Genomic DNA, 17849 nt, shown 5'->3' on the forward strand with positions numbered 1-17849 from the left:
TCTTCCTGCATTAATGAGGCAGCTAATCCTGTTTTCATTATTAACACTGGGCAGCTTTGGATGCCACAAAATATTTATTTATTTGATTTCTCTGCACATCGGAGCATGTTTTGTGGTCTGTAGTTTTTTAATATTTTAGTGGTAGCTCTAAATATGCTCTCTTCTTTACATGAAAGCTTCATGTGTGCTGTTTATAGAAGGTATACGATAGCTTTAAGCAAATGTGCATTGGGTGTAAAACTTGCATCCCCATGAAGAAATGCATTCTGCGCTATTTGGGTAGAAAGTGGCAATGCACTAAAAAACCAGCAAGGATAGAGGTTAATGGAGTGCGTGCCTCTAGAGAGAGAAAAAAGTAAAAGCTTTGGTATCACACATAGGTTGGTTGATTTTTTTTTGGAGTGCATCTGAGTACTATGCAACACATTACTAAACCCAGGAAATCTTTCAGAGACACTGCACAGAGGGCAAAAAAAAAAAAAACACCAGGATGACTGCAGTGGTCATGTGACAGTGATTCCCAGACAGACTTGTCTCACCTGATTTTTGACATATCTCTAATTCCAACCAGTGGATATGTATGTGTTTTTCCTGGCAGTTGCAGAAGACAGAAACTCCTCCACAGCATTGATTTCACATTAAAGACCAGTTAAAAATCGAAACAGTTCAGCGTGCGTGCGTGCGTGCGTGCGTGCGTGTGTGTGTGTGTCTCTGGCCCCGGGCACTCATGCAGTGTTTGAGGGGATGATGATTTGGTTTGGGCGCCATGTTGACTCAGAGGGATCAATGAGAGTTAATGAGTGCTGCATTCAACAAGAAGTCTGTGGGTGAATTGAATGAAATCATGTTGATGTCCAGAGGTGAAGGAGCAGCACATTCTGCTGCTTCATCATCTCTCTAAATGACCTGTTGAAATCAATGCTTATGATACAGTGCCATTACTCATTTCCAGTAAAAATGGTAGGTGTGTAAAATATATCCATGTCCCAGTTATATTGTCTGCTTTAGTCATTTCCAGTTTTTTTTTTACATCTAGCATAAACCTGTTTTCTGCTTTTCTTCCTTTTGTTTTCTGTTTGGTGGTATGCACTCACTAACATAAAGGTCAGTGAGGTCTTACTGGGAAGGATGTTGACAAGCTTACAGGCTTCTAGAGCTAAACATTACAAAGTAATGCCTTGCTTATGTTTCCTATTCATAGGAATTGTGTGAATAAAACTATAGAAAGAGTCAGGAAGAAGAGATGTCTATTTTGCAGTATTTTTTTGTGTGTGTGGATAAATGTTTACTGTGAAACCAGCCAGCGCATTGTAAGTACTAGATTTGGGGAATGGTGACCTGTACAGGGTGTACCCTGCCTCTCGCCCTATGTCAGCTGGGATAGGCTCCAGCCCCCCCGTGACCCTGAACAGGATAAGCGGAAGTGAATGGATGGATGGATGGATGGTGATAAGTTCTTTCTTTCTTCTGCTCCCTTTACGGGCCACCACAGCAGATCACCTGCCTCCATCTCACCCTATCTCTAGCATCCTCCCTTGTCACCCCAGCCCTCTGCAGGTTTTCCTCCTGCCTGGCAGCTACATTTTCAACATCCTTTATCCAGTATATCAACTACCCCTCCTCTGCACATGTCCAAATCATCTCAGCATTACCTCTAATTTTTTTAATTTCTTAACCCGAGCTGTCCCACTGATTTCCACTCATTTCTAATCTTGTCCATTCTGGTCACTTCCAGTGGAAATCTTAACATCTTCAGCTCTGCCACCTCCAGCTCCAGCTCCTTCGTTTTTGTCAGTGCCACAATCTCCAAATCATACATCATAGCAGGTCTCACTACCATCTTGTAAACCTTCCCTTTCACTCTTGCTGCTCTCCTTCTGTCACAAATCAGCCCTGACACTCATCTCCACCCACTCCGACTCCCTACACTCACTTCTTGTCTTCTCTCATGCACCGTCCGTTGCTTTGGATGATTGGCCCCAGGCATTTAAACTCCTCTACCTTCACTATCTCTACTTCTTGCATCTTTAGGGAATGGAGATAAGTAGTGACCTTTGGGGGGAAAAAAATCATTGCATTGCATTGCATTCAATGTTGCTCCATCTTGATACTTGTGTCCTCTCCCCTCCTGGTTAGCTCACAGGGCAATGCAAGAAAAATAGAATCTTGAGTTTTCACTGTAACATCTATAAAAAGCCTAGTTTTTTTTTTTTTTTTTAGTCAGGTATATTTAAGAGCATTGATTATGTTTATGTAAAAATGTATTTCCCTAAAAAAAAAAGGTTTTAGAATGTGCCTGGCATAACATTCATTCACATAATAAACATGTCAAGTTCACTTTTTTATACATGTTATTTTGTCATAAGTTTTCTGGGCACAAGTATTTTTGTTTTATCTGTTTTACTTCTAATTGTTTCGTTTTTCTATTCAAATATACTTTTACAGACTTTGGTGAAACAGCTTGTTTTTCTCAGAATATTGAGTGTAATATCTTAACACGTCCTGTGTATAATAACACTGGAGTCTTTGCCTTCAATGTGAGTCAAAAAAAGTAACAGTTATACAAGCATGTTTATTCACAGCCTGGGTGCTGAATGATTTGGCATTTTACACTGCATGTATGGTTGGGAATGACTGCATTTAGTAAAGTATCATTGCTTTACTGTTAAAGAAAGAAAGAAGAGGTTTTCCTCGCAGCTTAACATTTGGTGGTATATCTAATATCCGATTACACATCAAGACTAATTGGTGTCTTTCCCATCCAGCTTCCTGAGAGGGAAGCAGCAAAGATATGATGTCTTTCACTGAACATAATCATGACTTTGTAGTTCATCATCAAAAAGGAGCAGTGATGTGGTCATTGCCATGTAAGATTATACAAGTGTGCCCCCTATTGACCAAAAACTTTTAAGGCTCATAATCTGAGGTTGCAGGATTGCAGGATTTCGGTGGATTAAGATCTCCCCTCAGGTCTGATTGGTAGAGCAGATACTCTGTCAGTTCTGCGGGTAAGTCAAGGTCACAAATTGCACCCAGCCTCTGCTTGCCCACAGTTTTCCTGATGTGTAGCCGACACAGCTGCATTAGAGGAGACACTTGGGGAGAAGCACTAGCCAATATAACATAATTAGCTTCTTCCTGCTCCATCAGCCCAATGCAAAGTCCTGACTACCTCCCGCTTGTCTCAGCAGGCTCTCTGTTAGGCTGTTGGGAGGTGCGAGGTCCAGTGGCTGTTTGCCCTCTGAGTTCCTGAGGAAGAGATCTGCCCCATGGTCAAGCAGGACAGATACTAACTCAGGGCTCGACAGACGGGCAGCGATGTGCAGAGGCGAGTCACCAGACACACTCCTATTGACATTTGCACCTGAAGGAGAAAAAAATTTGATACGACATCCTCACACAAGAAAGCTGTAATGCTTTTCTTTTTGAAAGTTATAATTTATAAAATCATTTTACCTAACAACATATCAAAGGAGATACATTCTATCTGGCAGATTCATCATGTTTTAGATGAATATCATACAGATCCAAGACTAGGAAAAGAAATGTTTAGAGAAGCCTGAGTTTGTAGCTCCAAGGGAAAAGCTTGGCTTGTTTGAAGTTTTGGCCATGCTTTATATATATATATATATATATATATATATATATATATATAAACAGGCGCCTGCAACTTGGAGATTTTTCATTAATGTAGGGAATTTGATCAGAATCAGTGGCTTCCCAAATGTGGTAACTACAGGTTTTTGATGGGTCTTAATTCATTTTGTGAAATTAGAGAATCAAAGTCAAAGCCCAAGTCACAAAGAAGTGCAATATCATAATTTACAAAAAGGACAAGGAGTCCTGCAATAGATGCTACGCCTTCTGCAAGCCTGAGATTACATGAAAAGACACAAAGCCTGAAACGACAAAGGGACTGTGCCAGCTTCTCCTGAAGATACATGGTGCAATCTACATGCAAGTTACTTCATGACCTACGTTCACATATACAGAGTGGAACTAGTGTTTTAAAAGCCATGTTGGCACATAAAATATTGAAATGATTTGGGTCTGTTTAGCACACTGCAGTTTGAAGTATCGATGATCTCTTTAGTGTCTGCAGCCTATGCATGTTACCATTAACATGGCACTTACTGCTGGACTCACATTGAGCAATAGAAAGAGATATTGTGTGTTTCAATTAAACACACTTATCTTTCTTTTCAAAATCCAAACTTTGCATTACCCTTAATGCTATTAAGTGTTATATTTATGGTATTCTAATAGTTTTTAAAGTAGCCCCCAGCAGCTGACCTCCAACAGAGTTAAGGAGCACATCAAACAGGTCTAATAAGATCACCAGTTGGAAAAGACTGGTTAATTTATATTAGTAATAAAAGTTAAAATGAGAAGCTTTCTTACCCACTTGCAGTAGTTTCCTCGCGGTGCTCAGATGGTTATTGGAGCAGGCAGTCTGGAGAGGGGATCCTAACTTGTCAATATGCTGATCCACATCTGTGCCGTACTGAACAAGAGGCTCAATGCAGTCAGGGTGACCTAGGGAAAGTTACCAAAAATCATCACAATGAGTAGAAACGTTCTTGAAAGGTTCTGCTGTAAAATCTGTTTTCCTCTGGCATCTAAGGGAATAATATGCTTGTGTTTTTCTTTGGAGGCTGGAACAACAAACAGTGTTTGCACATCATACATTTCTCCGAGTTTTCTTATGTTTTGGCACTTTTTGTGTACCGATTAAGTTCTGCCAGGATAGATTTTTCACACATAAACCACCAAGTCTGACCTCTGACCTTTTGTTGCAGCCATATGGATTGGAGAATTGGACTGGCTGGTCCCCAGGGAAGCAGCTCCATGTTGAAGAAGCAGCGAGGTGCAGGTTACATGCCCCCGAGCGCATGCTTCTGTCAGGGCAGTTTTTCCATCCACAGTTGAACTGTTTACCTGACATATGGAGATATAAACTTAGCAATAAAAGTAATCATGAACCAGAAATATTTAATTAAGAGATAAAATCATATAGAATGATGCTACCTTACACATTAGATCTGCCATCAACAGTGCACTGCGGTGGACAGACAAGTTGGACTTCATATCTAATGATGTCTGTTAATGAGTTATTGTGCATGCATGTTTGTGACTGTGTGCTTGGTTAATTTCTTACTGCAGTGTCCCATCAATAAGTTAAAATTGACAATAATTGACATGGTTTTTATGGGAAAAAAACAGAGGGTTTCTTTCAAGAGAAAACAGATAACCTACTGTCTTAAATAAAATAATGTCTTATATAAAATAAATCAAGACCACATGATGATGCTTTACTGACATTTGCTCCATTTTCCAACAGAAGCTTGGCACAAGTTGCGTGGCCTTGCATGCATGCTCCATGAAGGGGCGAGGCCTTGTCCAGAGTGTTCAGATTTACACATGCACCCTGTGAACAAAACACAATACATTTAGATTCATGGAGGCAGATGAGCCATGACAACTTTTGGATAGCAAACTGCCATATGAGGATACAATCACCTCAGGATTTTATAGCGAGGAGCACATGGGTCTTTCATATGTATGATGATGAGAAAGCAAAACATTTGCCTGAACTGTTAAATATTCTTTTAACATAACTTACAGGATTCAATTAAATCCCACCTGATCAATGAGCTTTTGCAGGGTGAGGACACGTCCGTTAAAGGCTGCGTCATGAATTGGAGACCAGTCTGATTCGACATCTTTATGTAGACATTGAAAATAGTGACTTTACTTAGAATCTCACTTGCAGATAATGCAAAAATACATTAAAAGACCAGATGAAAGGTTCTGCATAAAGCAGTAAATACAGCCCAGCTGCAGTGTGAGCTTGCGCTGCCAGCTGCTACTCACCACTCATCAAAGGGTTGGAGAAAAAAACACTTCCACTTTGACATGTAGCGTCTCGCGGAGTGTCTTTGTGTCCAGCAGACATAACTCTCAGTGTTGGTTCAAAAGCTCCTTTGTAGCCTGGTTGTCTTTCTCCACAGGTTTTGGAACATAAAATGCGTGGTGTCTAAGTAGGAGTTAAATATGTTTGGTCCTCATCTGTTGTTTTTTTGTCTTTTTTTTTAGTAGATGTGTGGCAGATCTTGGTTCTGTCATGTTATTTCCTGTCAAAGGAAACAGGCTGGTTCCAAGTAGCAGTTTAGTCTCAACCAATGAAAGTGCAGAAAAACAGAGAGAGAAACAGGCCTGTTGAGCAGGTCTGTAATTTGTGTGTAATATGACGCTGTACCTCCACGCACGTCCTCTCCCGCAGGGAAGATAGGCAGTGCTGTGGGAAGGTGTTTGCAGCGTTTTAATTTTAATAAAGGGAAATTAATAATCAGCATGTATTATTATTAAGTTGTGGCCCCCTGCAAGTGCGTTATGTGTCATTGGTTTAAAAACTTAGTAGGCGAGAGTGATTTTCCACATTTAAAGAACTATTGTTTTTACACGCTATATTGTTTGCATTTGTTCCAGTTTTTAGATATTATAAACCGCTTAAAAATTATTCCCAAATTTTTTTGACTTTGGCTTTACTTTGTTTTGATCATTTGATCAAAATCATTTTTTAATGTGCTTCAGCAATAATATGCTGTGTCATGTACAGAAGCCTACTTCTGCATAGCTGAGGTTTAACATTTATACACCAGCTCATGAGCACAAGTTCCTTTTAGGAAATGATTACACAGCCATTATACATGACACGTACACAGTAAACACCAGAGCAGCAAAACAGCAGCAAAGACTTTCACAGTGAACTGAAACAAGAGCGCATGATTTATTTTTTATTACAGATTTGCCTCTTCTGTTCATTTATAAATTGCTTAACACTGTTCCTTAACCAAAAACAGCTGTTTTTTTTTGCAATTTTACAACAATTTCTTACCTAATATTTTTATATTAGGTATAAAAATTTGACTCTGAGACAATGAATGTGTTACTTATTTATTATTGTCAGGGGTTAGATTTAGTGTCCTGTGTGTGATAGTAAATAAAATACTATAATCCATTATGGTAGCAGCTTAATCATTTTCACACACATTTTTTTTTTCCAAATGTAGCTATTGTACATCAGCTGGGTCTTTAGTGCTATGGTAAGAACACATGCAGACCAGCAGAGGGCGGTCACAGAGAGCAGATGTTCAAAGCATATCAATACTGTAATTGTATTCCTCTGGGAGCTGTTAATCCCTGGCAACAGGCTACACACTGGCCTTACAATTGACTTTGTGCCTTGTCGGGGAAGGTGCATATGGATTAGAAAAGCTCTTTGCAAACTGAATGAATGCCCTCTCTGTATTTCAGAATAATGAAGGCCCTTGATGCTTTGTTCCCCAAATAAATCTGCTTTAATGTCCACCAGTTTTCTCAGATTGCAGGCCAGACAAGCAGACCCAGCAGCCATGACCTCTCCTGTATTTGGACCTCATGCAAGACTCAAGCTCAAGTTAACCCATGCAAGCAAAGTGCAGCAAATGTCAGCTTTTCTATCTGGAATCTAAGAATTGGGGTGAGCCCCATTTAGTTCCAAGCATACCCTGCCTGCGTAGGCTCCAAATGTTTTAGTTTTAACGAGGCGTGGTCCAGATTCGATTTTTACGCAGGAAAAAGTAAACAAACTGATGAACTGAAAGCTCTTTACGTCTTTACTGATCAGAGGACAGAAAATGCTTTTTGAGCAGCTACTCTGCCACTTGGGGGGGACATGCAGGAGGCATGCAACTTGTGCATCCTGGTACAGAGCTGCAGCTATGCTCATTCAGATAAAAATACAGTAGGTGTGTGTTTATATTAAAAAAATATTTAAAGCTTGCACAGCTGCACCAATAATATGTGTGTGAGTGCAATTTACATACCTGTGCCACTCAAGTGCAGTAACAGCAAACTTAGCCACTGACAATGCAAGTTACTATACAAAGTGGTAATACTGTATAGTAATTGAAAAACACTGACTGTCTAAAGCAGAAAACTGTCAGCCATGAACTGTGTTATGTTTTACTGTATTTGATGTTTTTCTGAAGGATTATAAGGTTACATCTGTTTGTACAGGGCCTTTCAGTCATAACAAGTTTGTGTAGTGCTGGCATGTGATCATGTACTGTATGTAGAGGTTATCGCAAAAAGCTCACAAATAGCAGGTGTTAAAATTATCATCAGAGAGCACCACTGGCAGGTCACCAAAAAGTGGAGGTGTCCTAGTTTGTGTTTGTAGTCCCCTCCAGGAGGCTCAGTTTAATGTTGGGGCGTCACAGATTTCACCCGGATGGATGGATGGATGGATGGATGGATGGATGGATGGATGGATCTTCTGCCTTTAACAAGACCACTTATTAATTCACAAACTTAGTAAGTGACAGTTTGTCTGGCTTGAAACTTTCAGCTTTCAGAGATTAAATGTGTCACGATGCCTCTGTGGTATTTCATCTCTTGTAGCCAAATGTATTCATGAAATGAGCAGAAAAACCAGCAGAAAATGTGTTGATTTTATAATTAAAACATGGGGGTTTCTCAACAGAATCCCTTTGAATAGAAATAGAGGTTGATTGGTTGAGTGGATAGTTTAATACCACAGACCTGGGGGGTTCTTGTGTTATTAAGTGTGTGTGTGTGTGTGTGTGTGTGTGTGTGTGTGTGTGTGTGTGTGTGTGTGTGTGTGTGTGTGTGTGTGTGTGTGTGTGTGTTCATATGATCTTAATTATGTCTAATTATAATGTTTTGGTGTAAGGCTTCTTTCTTGCACCTTTGTTTCTGTAAACCATCCCATTTTAATCATTGTAAAACATCTTAATTACAAATATACATATACAAACATAAAGTAACGTGATGAAGTCACCCCCTTTTAAAGACCTTTTCAAACAACGGCGCTTTGTCGGATTCTTGTATTGTATGACACAGTTAAGCTACAACTGCAGGGATTAAATGGAAGCACATGATGATTCAGCCCCGTGATTTCTCAGAGTTGGGTCATGGACTCAGGCGTTTCCTCTCATTTTCTTTTCTTTGTCTTCTTTCTCCAGTCACGGTAGTCCGTTTCCTTTCTTTCTCTTTCTCCCCGTTCCTCTCTCCTTCAATCCATCATGGCATCCCCGCGGCTGGAGACTTTCTGCTGCCCAAACCGGGACGCAGCGACAGAGTTTGTGGTCACTTTTCAGCCAGTCTTGTTCGGGGCTTTAAGTCTGGGAAGCGCGGCTTTAAGCCTCTTATTCGCTATTTTACAAATTCTACCAAAACGCAAAGGATACAGAAGACTCGGACAGTATCCTCTGCCAAGGCCTGCGTCCTCCTCGCGGATATTGTTCATCATCAGTATATGTGACATACTGGGATGCACAGGTAGAGAAGAAACTGCTGGCATTGACCTATTTATTTGTGTTTTTATCAAAGTTGAGGCAGAGAGGGAGTTGGTTTTCGCAGCGTGGTTTTGCTTGCTGGATCTAATTACGCACGCAAATATTTTCATTTTAACCCCTTTGTTGCGTTGCATTGCATAGGTGCAACTATGACAAACGTATAAAGCTAAAGAGAAAGAGTTCCTCTGTAACAGTCGACACCACGTGACTTTTTTACAAGATAAAATTTGCGCCCAAGGTAAAGTATTTAATTAAAATCAAAAGAACAAATCGTGGTGCTCTCATGTGAGTGATGAAATAACAACTGCTGCCCTTTGTAGTTGGCCTAGATTGATCGGAATGCGGCATATTTCTCAAAGTAACCTGTTACACAGAAATGATGCCCCCCCCCCACACACAAAAGATGCAATTCTGCATAAAATGTAAATAAAACCAGAATGCAATAGGATTTACAGATAATTTAAACCTATATTTTTGTAAATAGTAATAATAATATAATAAATAAATAAAAGCAACAAGTCCGATATTAAAACCGAGAAATGTTATTGCATTTTGAAAAATGTTTTCATTTTGAATTTGATGCCAGCACTTTTATTCTCAGTAAATGACAGGGAAGTGCTGAAGCAGGCCTTTAACCATCCGATGTCGTTTTTGGCCTTGTTTGTTGCATCAAGTTCTCTACATCTTCTGAATTTATGATGATATTACATACTGTAGAGGAAGTGTCCATGTTCTTTGTATTTCTATACTGAGAAATTAAGCAAAAACTCTAACCAAAAAAAGTCAAAACCTCTGTTTCTCAGCATATACAGCTGCTTCATTCACCAAAATCTGCTAAGAGAGGCACTTTTTGGTGACTTTTGACTTTCACCGATGGGCATAGCATTTGACGGTCTAATCTTCATTTGTGTTCCCTTCACAAGCATTGGGTAAAAGACAGACTTTGGAAAAGTGCATGTACTGCAGAGCCAGTCAAAATGTAGGACATTGTCTCAAGATCTGGCATCAAATTCAATGGACATATGGTTAAAGCTGTCCTCTGTTTTACCATTTAATCCTTTCACTTAGTAAAAGGTTTAATTTTTATGCAAATCATATACATTCAGCTTTTTGTTTTTTATATACATTTTACACAGCATCCAAACTTTTTTTTTTTCTAGATGAGTTTGATTTCTATGTACTTGGTGCCCATAGAGATTCATTCACCACTGCAGGGTAGCAGCTTGAAACCCGCTGATGACAGAGATTAAAATGAAATACAGAACAGTAATAAAGATTCTGGGAATGTTTCCATTGTTCCATTCGGCAGTGAAGCTAAAGAGTTTCATGGAGGAAATGGAAACACCCCTATAAAACACACCTGGTGGATGTTAATATTTCCACACTGTAAAATAACTCTTGAAAGAACACTAAGTTAATGTAATTAGTCGAAGCACTTAATAATAAAGGCTGAAAATAATAAATTCGAGGTGTTTTAAAAGTAATTAAACCCAGACCATGTTTACATCTCCGGGTAATGTTTTTATGTTTATTCCTCTCCTCTTCCAGTTTGCTGGACTCCACACACACACACACACACACACACACACACACACACACACACACACACACACACACACACACACACACACACACACACACACACACACACACACACACAGACACAGACACAGTTTATTCAGCAGTTACAATTACAGATCATGTATTGTTTCCCTCTTGTAGGTGTCATTGTAAGATCATCTGTGTGGCTAGGTCTGCCGAACATCATCGACCACATCTCAGTGGTCAACAACACCGATGTCTGGCCAGAGGTCTTCTGCGTAGGCAGCGCAGTATGTATGATGCTCTTTAACATTTTAGTTCCATCTTTATGTGAGCTGAAGAAAGAAGAAAGTGACTATGTAGAAAAAATACACTGAGGTTTGTTTATTGCAGATGATGCATGGTCCTGGTTAATCACAGACTAAAGAGGGTTTTTTTGTTTAATGCATCCTCAGCATGATGAGATATCTGTCAAGATGTGACTTTTGAATCTGTCATGAGACCAACAGCAGATGAGCCAAGAAAATAAGGTATCTTCATCAGTTATTGTGACCTGTAAAGTAAGCGTAACGTATCCACTCTGTGTGTTACAGATGTGGATCCAGTTGTTTTTTAGCGCTTCTTTTTGGTGGACCTTTTGTTATGCGGTTGACGTCTTCCTGGTGGTGAAAACATCTGCAGGAATCAGGTACTCCTCACCTCACCTTCCATTCGCAATTCATTATCACCTCAACATCTCCTCTGTTAGGAAGCAAGATGACGCAGTATATTTTTACCAGGCAGAGTGTGAAACATCTTTCACTCACATTGCACACTGCCACCTATATTTTTATACTTTGCCTTCCACAACTCAAACAACCTAAAACAATTTTTTTTTAATTAAAGGTGTAGTCCATGCAGTCTGTTGGTGTTATAAAAGTCTGACTTTTACCAGTTTACTGTATTTTCTCCCAAATCAGTTCGGTTCAATTGCTTTTTGTACTACAAAAAGGAAAAAGATCATCCTCAAGATAAAGCTCGCCAGCATGTGTTGTGAGCTTAGTCTCGTGACTTTCTTTTTTCCTCCCCCCCCATCAGCACCATTATACTCTACCACATGATTACATGGGGCCTGGCTGTGTTGCTGTGTGTTGAAGGAGTGGCCATGCTGTACTATCCATCTATTTCTGAGTAAGCTGCTACTTACTGTTCCACTCAAACACATTGTTGTGTTCACATGTTAACAGCCATAAGAAAAAACAACAGATAACTTATCAAACACATCAGCAGATTTAACCATGTCTAAAAAAAAATGTATCTATTTACAAAGAAAAAAAGTTTGTCAAAATGGATTTTTTACTGTTTTCCTGTTCATCTCTGCATTTTATTGGTGTGGAGAAATAAATAGAATAACTCTGTTAAACATCACAAAGCTGATTTCCAATGCTGAATGAATTATTTGTCACATTTTTGTACAGCTGTGAGCAGGGTCTCCAGCACGCCATTCCTCACTATGTCACCACATATGCACCGATGCTGCTCGTTCTCTTAGCCAACCCTGTGTTTTTTAATCGGACCATATCTACTGGTGAGTTCCTCACTCTCCAGTTTCACTGGCAAATATAACTTCTTGCACATGCAAACGAGAGGAAATGAAAACGCTTTTTCGTCTTTCTCGCCCAGTGACATCTTTGCTGAAAGGACGACAAGGAATCTACACCGAAAATGAGAGACGGCTGGCAAATGAGATAAAAATACGCTTTTTTAAAATAATGCTGGTGTTCTTTATTTGGTAAGTTAAGAAATAGTTTGTGTGTGTGTGTGTGTGTGTGTGTGTGTGTGTGTGTGTGTGTGTGTGTGTGTGTGTGTGTGTGTGTGTGTGTGTGTGTGTGTCAGTTTAACCCATGGACTTTGCATGAGGCTCTCATTTGATGCCGTTTTCCTGTTTGGCATTAAACTGACAATAAAATATGAAACACTTTAGGGTGTAGTTACCAAGTGATTGAGAAGCTACTACCATATCAGTGTGGAATGTCCTCAGTTTCTCATTCAGCTCCACCCCTCAAGCTTCACCCAATTTCACGATGGCTATGTAAAAAAAAAAAAAAAAAAGAAACTACATAGAATCAACTGAAAAACTGCTGTTAATTAAATGCAGTTGATTAACTGATCATCAGCAAGTCTGAGCACCTCTATAAAAACAGAGGTTTGAGCAATTTGCTGGCCTGGAGCATTCAGATGTGTGTTAACACAATGCCACAGTTTCCGAGGAAATTCATCCAAAGGTCAGACCTCGATAATTCACAGTGGCATGTCTGGCAAAAACCAAATGCAGCATATCAGCATAAACACCTCATGCCAACTGTTAAGCAGGGTGGTGGGAGCGGTCCTGATTTGGGCTGGTTTTGCAGCACAGGGCCTGGGCACCTTGCAGTCTTTGAGTCGACCATGAACTTTTCTGAGTACCAAAGTATTCAAATATGTCAAAATGAGTAAAATGTGAGGCCATCTGTCCAATAGTTAAAGTTTGGCTATATTTAGGTCATGCAACAGGACAATGATCCCAAGAGCAAATCTACAACAGAATGGCTGAAAAAGAAAAGAAATGAGCCAGTCAAAGTCCACCTGACTGAAATGCTGTTGCAACACACTAAGAGAGCTGTGTATAAACAAATGTCTACAAATCTCAATGAACTAAATCAATGTTGTAAAGAAGAGTGGGCCAAAATTTCTCTACAACAATGTGAGACAGTGATAAAGTCACACAAAAAACAATTACTTCAAGTTATTGCTGCTAAAGATGAATCATGGGATGCACTTAGTTACAGTTGAGAAAGCTTTCTTTTTCCCATGACTGCAAGCTCATCTTTTTTTATATACAGCCTAAGGTTTAACCAGTCTAAAAACCAGAATGTGAAAAACAAGTTGTAATCTTATGGTTGGGTGATCCAAACTAATTCTTTCCAGGGACAGCGACTTACTGGAGTCTTAGCTAGTTTTTTGGCAAGTTCACACTCACGGCAAGGCCATAGGACGTTACTGAGACCAGGCCAAGAAGCAATGTAGCATATAACCTCCACCATGTTTTTAATAACTTAAAACTCACACAGTCACATAAACTAAAGTCTGCTTAAAGATTTAAATATTTACTTTTCAATAAATAGGCCAAAACATGCAAAACCTTCTTTGTGCTTTCCAGCTAATTACTGCTAAACAACTGAAGGAACATTTTTAACATTTTAATTTTCATCTAATGAGACATGTTTTTTTTTCTCTGATGTTTTAGCTGGATTCCCAACATCATTAATGAGAGCCTCCTCTTCTACCTGGAGATGCAGACAGACATCAATGACAACAGTTTCAGGAATATCAGGAACACAGCCCTTATCACATGGTTTATTATGGTGGGTTTAAAAATAAAACAGCATACACAACATTAGCTTCATCAGCATGTAATGCCTTCAGTAATTCTATACTCAACTCTTTCAGGGTATCCTGAATCCCATGCAAGCATTCCTTAACACCCTGGCCTTTCACGGCTGGACAGGCTTTGACGTTGACTTCAGCCTGCAGCAGAGGAGGGAGCTGGTCTGGGACTCCGTTTCTACTTCAGCACCTAATACGACTTCCCATAACCCCGTGGCGGGAACTACACTGCTTTACCAGAGCCATGTCCAGGAAGCACAGAAGAACATGATGGGAAATGGGCAACACCACTCTGATGCCATCAGTGTCCTTTCAGAAGGTAATCGGCATTCCAATGGTGGGAACAGCTCGCCAGTATATCAGGGCTGGTGATGCTGATATATTACTAATCAGCATCATATACTGTATGGACTACCTCTTCTTAATATGAAGTACAGTATAACATTTTCTTTTGGATGTGAGTAGTATTGTGTGTGTGGGGTTTTTTTTAAATAAATTAGCTTCATTGGAGACTTAAAAGAACGGAAATAAAACTCTTTGTGATTCATTTTAAATAGTATTTTATATAGTAGCAATGTAGCTGACTCTTGCTGAATGGAACCATGAATCATGTTGTGGTGTTATGCAATATCCTCCACAATTGTTCTCTTTTTTTACTGAATGCAACAGTAGTGTGAAACTGCACAGCACAGGAAGGTACAGATTTTTCCGTAGAGAATGAACTAAAGTGATCAAAACGTTGCTGCTATCATTACGAATGTGTTGCTTTATCTACAGTTGACTGACGTGCTCTGTAATTCCATCAGCTGCAGTTGCAATAGTGGCTTTCTTTTCAGGGGGCTTCTGTGGTGCCAAACTACCACATATAGCTTTAAGTGCAGATAATAAATACAGAGCAGTTGAAGCCAGTAAAAAAAAATAATAATAAAAGCAGGTAGAAAACATAGAGCCTGCCTGATACTGATTTTTAGGCAGCAAAAATCTTCTGATTATCAATATATCTGTTGATATTCTTACAGATACATATATTGTATATATACTTTCAATAGCCACTTAGGTAGGTACACCTGTTCAAGTGCTTATTAATGCAAATATCTAATCAGCCAGTCACATGGCAGCAACTCAGTCCATGGGCATGCAGACATGCTGAAGTTCAAAGCAAGCATCAGAATGGGGAAAAAAGGTGATTTAAAGGACTTTGAATGTGTCGTGGTTGTTGATGCCAGACGGGCTGCTCTGAGTATTTCAGAAACTGCTGAGAGATTTTCCCACACGACCATCTCTAGGGTTTACAGAAAATGGTCCTGAAAAGAGAAAATATCCAGTGAATGCCAGTTCCCTGTGAAAAGGGACTTGTTGATGCTGGAGGTCAGAGGGGAATGGCTAACGGAGAACATGTTGAACCTTGAAGCAGATGGGCTACAGCAGCAGAAGCCCTCACTGGGTGCCACTCCTGTCAGATAAGTACAGGAAACTGAGGCTAGAATCTGCACAGGTTCACCATAATTGGACAAAAGTAGACTGGAAAAAGTTGCCTGGTTTGATGAGTGTCAATTTCACCAGCGACATTTGGATGGTAGGGTCAGGATTTGGTGTAAACAATGTGAACGTATGGATCATCCTGCCTTGTATCAACACTTCAGGCTGTGGTGGTGGTGTAATGGTGAGTATGGGATATTTTCTTGGCACACTTTGGACACTTCAGTACCAGTTGAGCATCATTTAAATACCACAGCCTACCTGAGTATTGGTACAGACCATGTCCATCCCCTTTATGTTCACAGTGCACTTCTGATGGCTGCCTCCAGCATGTCAAAGCCCAAATCATATCACACTGGTTTCTTGAACATGACACTGAGTTCACGGTGCTCAAATGGCCTCCACAATCAGCAGATCTCAATTTAGTAGAGTATCTTTGGGATGTGGTGGAATGGGAGATTTGCATTATGGATGTACAGCAGAAAAATCTGCAGCAACTGTGTGATGCTATCATGCCAAAATGGACCCAATTTCCAGAATGTTTCCAGCACCTTGTTGATTCTGTGTTATGAAGTATTAAACCAGTTCTAAAGCCAAAAGGGGGTCTGACCTGGTACTAGCTAGGTGTACCTAACAAAGTGTCCAGTGAATTGGTATATACAGTATATTAATTACATTGAAAAGAGAAAATGGGGTCATTGTTTCACTTTCCAGCAGTATATTTCTTGAAGCATGGCTTCACATCTGCTACATGTACTAAATAGGGCTGTGAATACTGCAAATGGACCTGGAGCTGCTGTATTGGGACAAACTGTGATAACAATTTATAATTTATGCCAAGCATCTTTGAATCATTTTCTAAAAAAAGAAAAAAAAAATCACAACAGATGACAAATACAACACCAATGCTAATGCCAATTAAGTGGCACATGCATCTTTTAGAGATTACAACGCTGCATTTTTGTGAAAGCTTTTGTAAAGTTCAGTCCTTTTGAATATTGAAACTTTTCTATGTTAGAAACACGTCTCATCTCCAGTTACATCTACATGTACTGTAACACGTACGTGCATTTGCTGCATATAAATGTCATTTTGTCATTTAAGCAAGGCTGAGTGATTTCATGTGTAAAAGACTTAAAATGCTTTGTATCACCAGTGTCTCCTACAAGTATATAGAAATAAAGCTAATCTTTTAAAGGATATGTTTTTATTCTTTTTGTAATGCACATAAATAGATGACAGAAAAATACGTTTCACATTAAAGGCTGCTTGGAGGGATAAATGTTAATAAACGCACAGATAAGAAGTTTGATAAGCTGAGGTGGTGTAATGTGCAGGAGCACCCAGTAATCTACCCCTATTTTGTCTTGCTAGGTTCAGAGTCTAGTACAGTTGAAATCCACATTTCCAGCGAGCTACGAGACTATGAGGATGTAGACGCTGACGGAGAATCCTTGGAGAACTCTGTGAAGCACTAACTGGGGTCGTCCACAAACCACCTTCCTCTACTTTGCTGCACAATGCTGTTTTTTTTTCAGTCACTTTTGTTCTAGATCGTCTCACATTAAGCTTGTTATCCTGCTGAGATTCTAACTGGTCGTGAGATTTCATTATTCGGTATGACAGACTAAGTCTCATTCTCGATTCCAAGCCTTTTACTTTTGTGTTTTAAATCTCTGTGCACTGCAGTGTAGTGCTAGTTTTCAGACCCATCAACTCAGCAGTCCCAAAGATACTGTCTCTTGTAGCAGCTGACAGAACAAATATGACTCACAGGCTGACCTTTAAAAGGGCTGCAAGTGCTTGTGGAAGCATTCCTGGATACACTGATTTTGTGATATGCATCCTTTTCATTTAGCAGCTGAGGCCCAACAGAATGAAATAAGCTAGATAATCCTAAAAGAAAGTTATTGTATTCCAGTTGTCCGTGTTGTATTTTTGCACACATGTATCTCATGCTATATTAAATTTCTAAATATCTTTTACATTTTGGACTAAAAAACAGCCTTTTTTCAACTCTACAATATGTTAATGAGCTTAAGAAAGAAAACACACAATTCA

General features: G+C 39.6%; 2 protein-coding genes across 3 annotated transcripts; one reads left to right on the forward strand and one right to left on the reverse strand.

Annotated features, from left to right (window-relative positions):
* Positions 1-2589: 2589 nt before the first annotated feature.
* Positions 2590-6167, reverse strand: LOC115801105 (ankyrin repeat and SOCS box protein 9-like). 2 transcript variants are annotated; one of them, XM_030758818.1, is made up of 6 exons: positions 5875-6167; positions 5644-5723; positions 5321-5428; positions 4788-4938; positions 4402-4536; positions 2590-3364 (listed from the first exon to the last, which is right to left on the reverse strand). In XM_030758818.1, exons 1-6 carry the CDS (start codon positions 5954-5956, stop codon positions 3147-3149), a joined length of 774 nt encoding a protein of 257 aa, XP_030614678.1. In that variant the 5' UTR covers positions 5957-6167; the 3' UTR covers positions 2590-3146. The 2 variants fall into 2 exon arrangements, with proteins under 2 accessions (XP_030614678.1, XP_030614680.1); XM_030758820.1 differs by having other exon boundaries at positions 3159-3364; positions 4406-4536.
* Positions 6168-8966: 2799 nt separating this feature from the next.
* gpr143 (G protein-coupled receptor 143) lies at positions 8967-17773 on the forward strand. The gene is made up of 9 exons (XM_030757752.1): positions 8967-9345; positions 11085-11194; positions 11498-11592; positions 11982-12074; positions 12362-12471; positions 12567-12675; positions 14170-14287; positions 14373-14628; positions 17163-17773. Exons 1-9 carry the CDS (start codon positions 9090-9092, stop codon positions 17264-17266), a joined length of 1251 nt encoding a protein of 416 aa, XP_030613612.1. The 5' UTR covers positions 8967-9089; the 3' UTR covers positions 17267-17773.
* The last annotated feature ends 76 nt before the right edge of the window (positions 17774-17849 follow it).

Source organism: Archocentrus centrarchus, chromosome 21 (assembly GCF_007364275.1).
Source record: "Archocentrus centrarchus isolate MPI-CPG fArcCen1 chromosome 21, fArcCen1, whole genome shotgun sequence".
In the NCBI taxonomy this organism is placed as follows: domain Eukaryota; kingdom Metazoa; phylum Chordata; class Actinopteri; order Cichliformes; family Cichlidae; genus Archocentrus; species Archocentrus centrarchus.